The sequence below is a fragment of the Podarcis gaigeae genome (genome assembly GCF_964106915.1).
Source record: "Podarcis gaigeae genome assembly, chromosome: 16".
Classification (NCBI taxonomy): Eukaryota; Metazoa; Chordata; class Lepidosauria; order Squamata; family Lacertidae; genus Podarcis; species Podarcis gaigeae.
Genome location: NC_139693.1, coordinates 3,989,234 through 4,001,840, shown reverse-complemented (window position 1 = coordinate 4,001,840; position 12,607 = coordinate 3,989,234). Strand labels below are relative to the sequence as shown.

The window sequence follows — 12,607 nt, the reverse complement described above, 5'->3', positions numbered from 1 at the left end:
AAACAATCGGCTCTGTTTGAAGGTGCGTCTCCTAAGGAAGGAAGAAGGAAGCAGTCTTTCTAACAGACAGACAGGTATTCAACAGGTGTTGCTTCCCCCATCCTCCTTTGACCGGAGGGATTGGAGGGTGGGAAAACAATCAGCTCTTTTTGAAGGTGCGTCTCCTAAGGAAGGAAGAAGGCAGCAGTCTTTCTAACAGGCGGACAGGTATTCAACAGGTGTTGTTTCCCCCAACCTCCTTTGATCGGAGGGAATGGAGAGTGGGAAAACAATCGGCTCTGTTTGAAGGTGCGTCTCCTAAGGAAGGAAGCAGTCTTTCTAACAGGCAGACAGGTATTCAACAGGTGTTGCTTTCCCCTCTTCCCTCGACTGGAGAGAATGGAGGGCAGGGGGAAGAACTGGCCCCGAAGATGCTTTTCCTGTAGAAGGAGGCCTTTTCTTTTCTAATAGGGCATTCTTTCTCTCCCAACCCACCAGGAACATCCCAGTATCCTGTTTTCCGTGGCCTCGCAGGGGACAATGACACTGCCCAGCTAGGCCTGGATTTCCAGAGTATGCTGAGACTCAATCAAACCCTTTTCATTGCTGCGCGGTAAGTGACGGAGCAGGGAAGGTGGCCTTGGCAGCCATTTTATTTCTGTTTCCTTTTTAAATTTAATTTTATTCATTTTTCATTCAGTACATACATCTCAAACCCTTAACGGTTACTGTATATTCCTCCCTCCCTCCCCTCCAAGACTTGTGTTTCTGGTTTGCTTCTATTCTCACCCGCTTCGCTATCTCTCAACAGAAAAAGTTATTAATCACATAACATCAAACCTTAAAAACATAAAAATAAAATTAAATCCATCATCTTATTTCACTATCTTTCAAACATTTTCTGATGCTGATAATGTGGATGTTTATTTAAATCTTGCCATCAAGTCTATTGCTTTTCTTTGTTTCTGCAAATATAATACGAATGGTTCCCAATCTTTTTCAAAGTCTCTGTTGTCTTTTTCTCTTAGTCTGTCTGCCATTTTTGCCAGTTCTGCATAGTTCACCAACTTCTCTTGCCATTGTTCTTTAGTTGGTATTTCTCCAGTCTTCCAATTTTGTGCAATCAACATTCTTGCTGCTGTAGTGGCATACATAAATAAAGTCCTCATTTCTTTTGGTATGTCTTGATCTAAAACACCTAATAAAAAGGCTTCTGGGTTTTTTTTACAAAAGTTATTTTTAACATTTTCTTCCATTCATTGTATATCATTTCCCAGTAGGATTTTACCTTCTTACAATCCCACCACATATGATAGAAATATACCTTCTGTTTCACATCTCCAACACTCTTTCTGTCCTTCTGTTTGCATTTCCAACATTTGGGGTCCTGGGATCTGGTCTGAGCTAGGATCTTGCCCTTTGATCCTGAGAACCAGCCATGGACCAGCCAAAGCCGTAATAAAATCAGGATACAGAGATTCCAAGATGATGGAGGACCTACCAGATGCCAGACTGCTCCAATGCAAAGTGGCTCTCACCTTTTACCTTCCTCAGCAGTGCTTGAGTTGTACAAGTGAGGAAATTATTTATCTATTTCTCTTTTCTCTCCCTACCGCCCTGCCGGCCACCAGAGACCACGTCTATGCCTTTGATCTCAGACGGACCAAAGACGACTTCTCTCCAAAAAGGGTGAGTTGTTTTTTTTTAACCCAATGGCTTAAGACCTGGTTGTGCTACCTGTTGTTGTTTAGTCGTTTAGTTGTGTCCGCCTCTTCGTGACCCCCTAGACCAGAGCACGCCAGGCCCTCCTGTCTTCCACTGCCTCCTGCAGTTTGGCCAAACTCATGCTGGTAGCTTCGAGAACACTGTCCAACCATCTCATCCTCTGTCGTCCCCTTCTCCTCGTGCCCTCCATCTTTCCCAACATCAGGGTCTTTTCCAGGGAGTCTTCTCTTCTCATGAGGTGGCCAAAGTCTTGGAGCCTCAGCTTCAGGATCTGTCCTTCCAGTGAGCACTCAGGGCTGATTTCCTTCAGAATGGAGAGGTTGGATCTTCTTGCAGTCCATGGGACTCTCCAGAGTCTCCTCCAGCACCAGAATTCAAAAGCATCCATTCTTCGGCAATCAGTCTTCTTTATAGTCCAGCTACCTAGAACCTAGTTGTGCTAGCTAGAACCTGTCATTGTTGCTATGAGGAACCTAGACCACATTCTCAGTAGGATCTTTTTTGTGTTGCCTCCTACCGCTCTTTCACTGAGAAGAGCATACTACCTAGAAAGAATTCCGCTAAATGTCTGCAACGTTGAAAACCAGTCCCTTGCTTGTTCTAGATCATGTATCACCTAGAACACGATTTCACCACCCTCTAACCATTGCCTTGTTCTGATTTCTCTTTCCTCCACCGCACCCTCAGCACCTCACATGGAAGACGCAAGACATGGAAAATTGTGCGATGAGAGGAAAGCTCCGGGTAAGAACCACGAGGGTCTCGGTTCTAGGATCTGTATTAGTTTCTGTGTCCTGATTATCCTTGGGACTGACAGCGACATTTGCCTGTGTGAGGTGGGAAAGCTCAGTGGGTACAGCATGAGACGCTTTATCTCAAGGTTGTGGGTTTGAGCCCCACGTGGTGCGAAATAAATCTGCATTGAAGGGGATTGGACTAGATGATCCTATTATTCTATTATTCTATTTACTTATTTATTAAATAAACCCGCAGGTCTCAAGCAGCTTACAACATAAAATCGCAACATGAAAATAAAAAAATATTCTAAGTCTTCCCCCAACTCTGGGGTAAGTCCTTGACCTTTCTCTCTCTGCCCCGATTCCAGAACGAATGTTACAACTACATTAAAGTCTTGGTTCAAAAGAACGAAGAAACCCTCTTGGCCTGTGGGACAAACGCCTTCAACCCCATGTGCCGGACCTACAAGGTATGGAGATTGTTTGGGACCAGTTGATGGATTGGTCGGGAACCGTAACCCCACGGGGGCCAAATGCGGCCACCTATCTCTGCTCCACAGAACTCTCCTTAGCCACACCTCTAGACACGCCCCCTGTCCCCAAGCCACGCCCCTCCACTGACCTTGAGTCACACCTTCCCAGAGCGTTTTTGACCAGCTGGATAATATCTGATAATGCCTCTTGCTTTTCTGAATGGAGGAGGGGTTGTGAGAGGGTGACAAAAGTAGCCTCTATTTTATTTTATTTTATTTTATTTTATTTTATTGTTTTGTTTTTAAATTTAATTAAATTATTTTTGTTTTGTTTTTTTCATCTAATGTAATGTAATTATTTTATTGTTTTGTTTTTAAATTTAATTTATTTTTGTTTTGTTTTTTAATTTTTTTATTGGTCTGTTTTTTATTTTGTTTTAATTATTTTGTTTTATTTTGCTGTCATGGGCTTATTTAACCGCCTTCCTAACAAACCACCTGAAGGCAACTGACGCATAAGATTACTAAAAGCGGCAACAACAAATAGGTTTAAGACAAGATGGAAACCCTACCTGCCGCGCAACAGGGAGATTTGCCTTTCCGAAATTTACACCGGTGAAATTTGCAAATGCATTTGCACGTGCGAAATTTGCATGTGTTTTATCCCGCCCCCTTTGGCCCCGCCTACCTCTGGCATGCGGCCCTCAGCGGTCATTGCGGCCCTTGCACTAAGAAAGAGTCCTCACCCGCAAAGGGAGACACCTTCCTGTCGCAAATTGGGTGGAATCATGCTGGGACGTTGTGGCACTGCGCAAGCGAGCGTGTGGGGATCTTTCTTGGGTTTGTGGCTTAGGGTGTCAGCCTTTGACTATATTCACCCCAATTTCCGTGGCCCCCAGATCAACAACTTGGAGCAGGAAGGGGAGGAGCTGAACGGACAAGCACGGTGTCCCTTTGACGCAAAGCAGAACAACGTGGCGCTTTTCGCAGGTACGTCTTTGAACTTGTGCGGTGCGTTTCAGGGTGTGCGTTTTTGTACCTGGACTAGTAAAGGTAAAGGGACACCTGACCATTAGGTCCAGTCGTGGCCGACTCTGGGGTTGCGGCGCTTATCTCGCTTTATTGGCCGAGGGAGCCGGCGTACAGCTTCCGGGTCATGTGGCCAGCAGGACTAAGCCGCTTCTGGCGAACCAGAGCAGTGCACGGAAATGCTGTTTACCTTCCCGCCGGAGTGGTACCTATTTATCTACTTGCACTTTGATGTGCTTTCGAACTGCTAGGTTGGCAGGAGCAGGGACCGGGCAACGGGAGCTCACCCTGTCGCGGGGATTCAAACCGTCGACCTTCTGATCGACAAGTCCTAGGCTCTGTGGTTTAACCCACAGTGCCACCTGCATCCCACCTGGACTCAACTCCAACAATGCGCCTCCAGCTTAGAGCCAGTGTGGTGTCGTCATTAGAGTGTACAGTGGACGCTCGGGTTGCGAACGTGATCCGTGCGGGATGCAGGTTCGCAACCCGCGTCTGCGCACACGCTGGTTGCGATTTGGTGCTTCTGTGCATGCACAAAGCGTGATTTAGCGCTTCTGCGCATGCACAGCCGCCGAAACCCCGATGTAACCCGTTCCAGTACTTCTGGGTTCCAGTGGTCCGTAACCTGAAAAAACGCAACCTGAAGCGTCTGTAAACCGAGGTATGAGTGTATACAACCAGGACGCAGGAGAGACCAGGGTTCAAATCATGAAGCGCAATGTGGTGATCTACATCGCAGGGTCGTTGTGAGGATGAAAAAGACAGAGGGATAGCCATGCACACCACTTTGAGCTCCTTGGAGAAAAAAGTGGGATGGCATATTTAAGAGTTCATCCTTGGCATCCTAGCCTTGCCTGAAAGATGCTGAGTGAGTTAGGGTTTTCCCCAACCCACCGGCTAAATTTGACCCGCCGGACATCTGGCTAGTGAGGGGCCTTGGGAAGCATTGTGCAAAGATCTCTGCAAAGATCTCTGCAAATTTCTACGGAAGGAAAAAGATGTATAAGAGATATGTAACTGTGCAGTATAAAGTAATTGATGGATAAAGTACAGTGAGATTAAGTGGAAGTTTTTTTATATTAAAAAATTCTCTATGATTTTAATTTTCTTCTCTATAAGTCAATAAAGACACATATTTTTTAAAAAGGGAAAAGATGCTCCATTTGAATACAAGCTGCTTTTTCTGCGGAGGGGAAAACGCTCCATTTTTAGCGACCTCTTTTTGCGCTTTGACAGGTGTCAATCACCTGGCACATCGTTCTGACGGCAGGTGACGGACAGGGGTGGTGGTCCCACGTACCCATCAAAGTTGGTCCATGGTGGGGTGTGGGGTGTAGGGTAAAATATCTGGCCCGGAAGGCCAAAAAGATTCCCTAAAAGCAAGATTCTAGTCCTCACGGTTTGGAATAAAAGTCTCCTTCCCACCCTGAAAAAGCACATTACATTGACATGATGTTCAAGCAGCTCAAGGTGTCGAATGGTAATGGCGCATCACAATGAAAGCTCTCTCTGTGCTGCAACACTCGGTTGCAGCTCCAGCTTGGTCCCATGCTTGTGATGTTGCGTGTCTTTGAACGTCTTTGCTGAAGTTCCCACTTCTGTTTTGATACTATGAAGGAAGTTAATAACAGGAGTTAATAACTGGAGGTTTTGGCACGTTTGAATGCAGCCTCATGGGAAATTTGGGGGTGTGCCCCTCCCTCTTTTCCCTCTCCTTCGCAGAAGGAAATCTCTATTCTGCCACGGTGGCAGACTTCCAGGCCAGCGACACCGTCATCTACCGAAGTCTGGGCGAGAGGAGTCCGGTGTTGAGGACTGTCAAATATGACTCCAAGTGGCTGAGAGGTGAGGGGGGGGTGCAGAGGGAACTGTTGACGGCGGAGTGTGACCAACAGATGCGATTTGCAAGTCCTCTTTTTTGCCCACATTCCGGAGTCGGCGAAAGGGGGAGCGAGTTCGGGTGATGGGGAAGAGCTCGATTCGGTTTGCCAGCGGAAGGGGAACCAACCCAACTTACGCTTTCCGAAGCGGTCCGCCAACCGGAAGGCCAAAAACCCCAAATTTTGCAGTGCGGTTCTCTGGCGGAAATGCGTCTGTGAGGGGAACATGCGCCCCTAAGCGCATATACGGGAAGATGGCGCGGTGGAGGGGGAAATGAACGAAGTCTCCTGTGGGAAGAATGGGGGTAACTGCTCAATTTCTGCTCCCTTTCCTTGATAAACAAAATGGCGTCGGGCGGGACGGCCCGGCGCTGCTGAGAAACTGCCAGGCGCCCACGTTTTAAAAAACAACTTCTCCCCCTCCAGAACCACATTTCCTGCATGCGCTCGAGTACGGCAATTACGTCTATTTCTTCTTCCGGGAGATCTCCATGGAATACACCACCTTGGGACGGGTGAGTATTCAAGATGGCGGACAGTGTGCATGAGTTTTCTGGGGTATCCAAGATGGCGGATAGTGCGCATGAGTTTTCTGGGGTATCCAAGATGGCGGACAGTGTGCATGAGGACAGTGCGCATGAGTTTTCTGGGGTATCCAAGATGGCGGACAGCGCGCATGAGTTTTCAGGGGTATCCAAGATGGCGGACAGCGCGCATGAGTTTTCTGGGGTATCCAAGATGGCGGACGGCGCGCATGAGTTTTCTGGGGTAACCAAGATGGCGGACGGCGCGCATGAGTTTTCTGGGGTATCCAAGATGGCGGACGGCGCGCATGAGTTTTCTGGGGTATCCAAGATGGCGGACAGCGCGCATGAGTTTTCTGGGGTATCCAAGATGGCGGACAGCGCGCATGAGTTTTCTGGGTTATCCAAGATGGCGGACAGCGCGCATGAGTTTTCTGGGGTATCCAAGATGGCGGACAGCACGCATGAGTTTTCTGGGGTATCCAAGATGGCGGACAGCGCGCATGAGTTTTCTGGGGTATCCAAGATGGCGGACAGCGCGCATGAGTTTTCTGGGGTATCCAAGATGGCGGACAGCGCGCATGAGTTTTCTGGGGTATCCAAGATGGCAGACAGCGCGCATGAGTTTTCTGGGGTTTCGAGTGTGCGTGTTCGACAGGGCCACATGCGCGGGCCCCGCCCTCGACTAGCTTTTAACCGCTGTGGCTTCTTCTCTCTGGGGGAATTGCCGTAAGACTATTGTGCTGATTAGAGTGTCAGATCTGGGAGATAGACCCAGGTTCATATCCCCATTCAGACATGACATTCCCAGGGTGACTTTGGGGCAGCGCGACCTAGCAGGGATGTTTTGGGGATAAAACGGGGAGACAGAAAACTATCGCCTTGAATTCTTGGAGGGAAAAGGGTGGGAAATAAAAGCAGCAATTAAAAAAAAATTTAAATATATAAAAAATTACCCCTTGGGGTCCATTCCAGCTCTATAATTATGCGAAATAAGGGGGCTTCCTCTCTTATTCTGACCATGAGGACTGGAACCTTACTGCATTTTTAGGAGATTTGGTTGGGAGAAATAATCTGTTCCTGTAACTGGGAGCATTGGTGTGTTACCATATTTTTCGCTCCATAAGAAGCACCTGACCGCAAGACACACCTAGTTTTTAGAGGAGGAAAACAAGAAGAAGAAAAAATTCTGAATGAAACAGAGGATGTGTAATTTTTGTGGTTCATGCTGTGGCCACAGACATGTGATCTGATGGTGAATTTGGGATGACCCAATGCAAAAATCCTGAGGAACCATGTGTATCTGTGCTTTGTAACCACATTTTTGCAACATTGCAGCCCCATGCAACAGTGGGTGCGTGTGTTTTTTGGTGCAGGCTGTAGCCATGGACATGCTATGTGATCTGATGGTGAATTTGGGGTGACCCAATGTAAAAATCCTGAGGATCCATGGGCTTTTACCTCCCCCCTCTCAGATAGCCTCCACTAGTGTCCCTTATCTCCCTCCCGATCGCTTACCGATCAGCTGTTTCCTTTCAACACTCTCTTCCTTCTTGTTTGCCTTAGTGTCTTTTCCTTAGCTGGAGCAGTTTTTTGCTCCTCCTTTTCTTCTAATTTCTCTCCTCATTGCTTTCGTCTTCCTGTTTCCCCCCTTTGCAAGTTTGCTATCTTTACCTCCCCCCTCCCAGGCAGCCTCCTTTATCTCTAGCGTCCCTTATCTCCCTCCCCGATTGACAAACGATCAGCAGCTTTGTTTCAACACCCACTTCCCTCTTTCAAAAAAAAAGTGCATGATCTGCTTTTTGCGCCTGGGCAATTCGGCTCCAGGGACCACACATTTGCTCCGTAAGACGCATTTCCCTTACTTTTTAGGAAGAAATAATAATAATAATAATAATAATAATAATAATAATAATAATAATAATTTTTTATTTATACCCCGCCCTCCCCAGCCCAGGCCGGGCTCAGAGCGGCTTACAAGCAATAATAAAAACAAGATGAATGATTACAAACTTAAAAACAGAAATAAAACACAACAATTAAAATGATGGAACATTAAAATATTAAAATGTAGCCTCATCGCAGGAGGAGAAGGAAAAGAAGGGGGAAAAAGAGAGAGGGGGGGAGGGAGGGAATCAAACTGGCTCCAAGCCAAAGGCCAGGCGGAACAACTCTGTCTTACAGGCCCTGCGGAAAAAGTGTGTCTTATACGGTAGCTTATTAAATGTAAAAGGTAAAGGTAAAGGGACCCCTGACCATTAGGTCCAGTCGTGGCCGACTCTGGGGTTGTGGCGCTCATCTCGCTTTGTTGGCCGAGGGAGCCGCCGTACAGCTTCTGGGTCATGTGGCCAGCATGACTAAGCCGCTTCTGGTGAACCAGAGCAACGCACGGAAACGCCATTTACCTTCCTGCCAGAGCAGTACCTATTTATCTACTTGCACTTTGAGGTGCTTTCGAACTGCTAGGTTGGCAGGAGCAGGGACCGAGCAACAGGAGCTCACCCCGTCGCAGGGATTCGAACTTCTGACCTTCTGATCGGCAAGTCCTAGGCTCTGTGGTTTAACCCACAGCGCCACCCGCGTCCCCTTATTAAATGTATAGACTATTAAATTTGTGAGGAGGGCATTCTTTATTACAAGGTGGATCATGACAGTATAAAAACAGCAAATTTATGATGACGCTGTTTGATTGTGATATGATAGCATAGAGGACTAATGAAACCGAATGTGTGGCAATAGCTACTGATAACATTATTAAATATCCAAAGGTTCGTTGTTTAGCTATTCCAGCAGAGATGCATTTTGTCCCTCTGGGAAAAACAACCCGCCTTGATCTCTCTCCCCTCTATCTCCGATTCCAGGTTATCTTCTCCCGGGTGGGGCGGGTGTGCAAGAACGACATGGGGGGCTCTCCCCGAGTGCTGGAAAAATACTGGACCTCCTTCCTCAAAGCTCGCCTCAACTGCTCTGTCCCTGGAGATTCCTTTTTCTACTTCGACGTCCTTCAGGCTGTGACGGACGTGACGCAGGTGAATGGCCGGCCGGCCATCTTTGGGGTCTTTGCCACCCAGTCCAACAGGTAACCTGCAAAGCCTTGCCTTCCCCCAAACTTTGCAGAATCTGAGCTGCTAGTTTGTCTGGGTCCTTAAAATGAGCTTTGCCCAACCTGAGCACTTAATTCGAAGGGATCTTCTCTCTTTTGGCAAGAAGGAATTAAAGGGTCTTGCGCAGAGCTCAGGTGGTTGAAATGGGCCTTGCAGAACCTGAGCTGTTAGCTTGCATGAGTCTTGCCTCTTTTCCGGCAGCCTTAAAATAAGCTTTGCAGAACCTGAGCTGATAGTTGTTTTTACAAGGCTTCCTTGCTATTAGCCACCATTTGGTGGAAAGGAAGGATACGAATGGGACAGGTGGTCGGTCAGTAAGTTTTGCCGAGCCGCTAGCTTGTATGACTCTCGTCTTTCTGGCAGGGCCTTGCAAGACCTGAGCTGCAGTTTTGCATCCTAGCGGCTGTAACACGCGACAAGATGAGGCTGCTTTGCTTCGGAGAGATACAGGGAGCTGCCTTAGAGGGAGACGGACCGTTGGTTCATCTAGCACAATATTGTCCACACTGACTGGCAGCAGCTGTCCAGGGGATGTTCCCAGGTCATTCCTGGAAATTGAATTTGTGGCTGTCTGTGTGGCTGCTCTGCCACCGAGAGCTCTCCCTCCTAAAGACGGCGCATGGTTTATGCATGCAACAACAGCAGCTAGGATCCTTTATGCACAAAAATTGAAGGAAGGAGAGATTTCCACCAAAGAATGGATCATTAGAGCAATGAGCTATGCAGAACTGGCAAAGTTAACGGCCAAAATAAGAGAACCTAATGAAGATTCTTTGTGGAAGAATGGAAGCTTTTTCCTTTTTTTAATATTTAAAGAAACATTATAGCATGATGAATTCACAAGCAGGATTCGAACTCTGAGCTACAGAAGGAGTTAGAGATGCTAATAATAATAATAATAATAATAATAATAATATTTATACCCCACCCATCTGGCTGGGTTTCCCCAGTCACTCTGGGCAGCTTCCAACTGAATATTAAAAACAATACAGCATCAGACATTAAAAACTTCCGTAAAATGTTATTGTTATTGTTATTGTATTGTGGTTATGATAGGGAGAAGACAGGGTGAAGCAAGGGGGAGAAACTAAAAAAAAACATGGAAAATGGGGTGGGAAGTCGACAAAACAAAACAAATCATTATATATGTGAAATTTTTGAAATGTAATAAAATATGGGGTGGGGGAGACGTCGCAAGTTGCTAGTCCTCACTGATTGCCCTGTTCTTGGTCTCCTCTGCATCCAGCATCACGGGCTCGGCTGTCTGCGCCTTCTACATGGATGAAGTAGAGAGGGTCTTCAACGGAAGGTTCAAGGAACAGAGGAACGTGGATGCGGCTTGGACCCCCATCCCAGAGGAGAAAGTACCACGGCCCAGGTAGGAACGTCCCCTGCCCGCCCACCCACCCCTGGAACTGACAGATCAGGGGCAGAGAAGCTTTTCCCCCTTGTCAATGGTAGCATATTCCCACAGGGGGTAATCTCTGTCAGGCCTCATGCCAGATGTGAGCAGAGTTTAAGCATATGCAGCGCTGGTGTGATGCCCTGGGACTCGGATTCGGAGCCAGAGGAGTCTCAGTTCGCACAGGATCCTTTGCCTCAGGCGGCAGCTGAACCTAGTCTGGGGCCTAATCCTGAAGCGCCCCAGTCTGCACAGGTTTCCCTGCAACAAGCACCAGCTGGGCCGAGTCCGGGGCCTGAGCCTGCCCTGGCTCCAGATTCGGGGATTCCCTCATTGCCTCCAGCTGGGCCATCACTTACAGCTGCTCCACTACCAGTTGGGTCAGAAGAGGCTGAGGCAGCCTCTGGGTCTAGTAACCCACTGACATCTCCCGAGCTGCAGAGACTGAGGTCTGAGAGAAGGAGAGACCTGAGTACTTGCAGGAGGAGTGCTCGCCTTCGGGCAAAACAGGGAGGTGAGTCACCGGGGGATCAGGACCCGCCGTTACCCTGACAGAGATAAAAGGCTGTCGGACCTCGCCCCAGGTTCTGGGAGCAACGTTGCTGTTTGCCAGAACCTGCCTGTGATCCTGTGGCTGACCTTGCCTGGTTTTCTGCCTCGTGTCCTGACGGACTAATTCCTCGCGGAACCCTTGGATTCGGGACTGGACCTGGACCGTGTTGCTCGGGGTGCAAAGATCGGCCCAGCGCCCCCCCCCCCCGTTGCCCAGTCCCAGGCGGACAGGAGGGCAATACCAGCTGGCCACCTCAGCATTTTGCTGGCTCAGTCGCCCCCGAACTCGCGGCGCAGAGCCGTCTGCAGCAGAAGAGCCCGTCGCGGCGCTCTGACCAACGGCCAGGCTCTTCCCCGGACTCAACTCTTGGGCCCCAGACTCTCGGCCTGGCGCCCCTGAGAGCCCGCGCCCAGGTGCCCCGCACCCCTAGCGCCTATGGGTAAGACGGCCCTGGTGAGAGCCAAAGGAGGGTGGTCTCTCCCCCTTTCACTCCTCTCTCCCTTTCTGCCTCTCCTCCTTTCTGAGAAACCCTCCTTTCATCTTTATTATTATTATTTTTTGTACTAACAAAAAGTTTTATTTATAAAGAACTGGGTGGCGCTGTGGGTTAAACCACAGAGCCTAGGACTTGCCGATCGGAAGGTCGGCGGTTCGAATCCCCGCTACAGTTTGAGCTCCCGTTGCTCGGTCCCTGCTCCTGCCAACCTAGCAGTTCGAAAGCACATCAAAGTGCAAGTAGATAAATACCGTATTTTTCGCTCTATAAGATGCACCAGACCACAAGAAACACCTAGATTTTGGAGGAGGAAAACAAGAAAAAAAATATTCTGAATCTCAGAAGCCAGAACAGCAAGAGGGATCGCTGTGCAGTGAAAGCAGCAATTCCTCTTGCTGTTCTGGTTTCTGGGATAGCTGCGCAGCCTGCATTCGCTCCATAAGACGCACACACATTTCCCCTTAGTTTTTAGGAGGGAAAAAGTGAGTCTTATAGAGCAAAAAATACGGTAGGTACCGCTCCGGCGGGAAGGTAAACGGCATTTCCATGCGCTGCTCTGGTTCGCCAGAAGCCACTTAGTCATGCTGGCCACATGACCCGGAAGCTGTACGCCGGCTCCCTCGGCCAGTAAAGCGAAATAAGCGCTGCAACCCCAGAGTCGGCCACAACTGGACTTAATGGTCAGGGGTCCCTTTACCTTTA

General features: G+C 48.4%; 1 protein-coding gene across 4 annotated transcripts in view; it reads left to right on the top strand.

Moving 5' to 3' along the window:
• The window catches only part of SEMA6C (semaphorin 6C), a 125,510-nt gene that overhangs the window by 72,878 nt on the left and 40,025 nt on the right, over positions 1-12,607 (top strand). For all 4 annotated transcript variants that reach the window (XR_014558577.1, XR_014558578.1, XM_083715593.1 and 1 more), the window contains exons 3-11: positions 478-592; positions 1,611-1,668; positions 2,392-2,448; positions 2,810-2,911; positions 3,814-3,904; positions 5,669-5,791; positions 6,253-6,341; positions 9,212-9,429; positions 10,701-10,832. Coding sequence is in view for 2 of the 4 variants with exons in the window: in XM_083715593.1 (XP_083571719.1) it covers positions 478-592; positions 1,611-1,668; positions 2,392-2,448; positions 2,810-2,911; positions 3,814-3,904; positions 5,669-5,791; positions 6,253-6,341; positions 9,212-9,429; positions 10,701-10,832 (985 nt within the window). In the remaining 2 variants the exon portion in view is untranslated. The remainder of the gene's footprint in view (positions 1-477; positions 593-1,610; positions 1,669-2,391; positions 2,449-2,809; positions 2,912-3,813; positions 3,905-5,668; positions 5,792-6,252; positions 6,342-9,211; positions 9,430-10,700; positions 10,833-12,607) is intronic.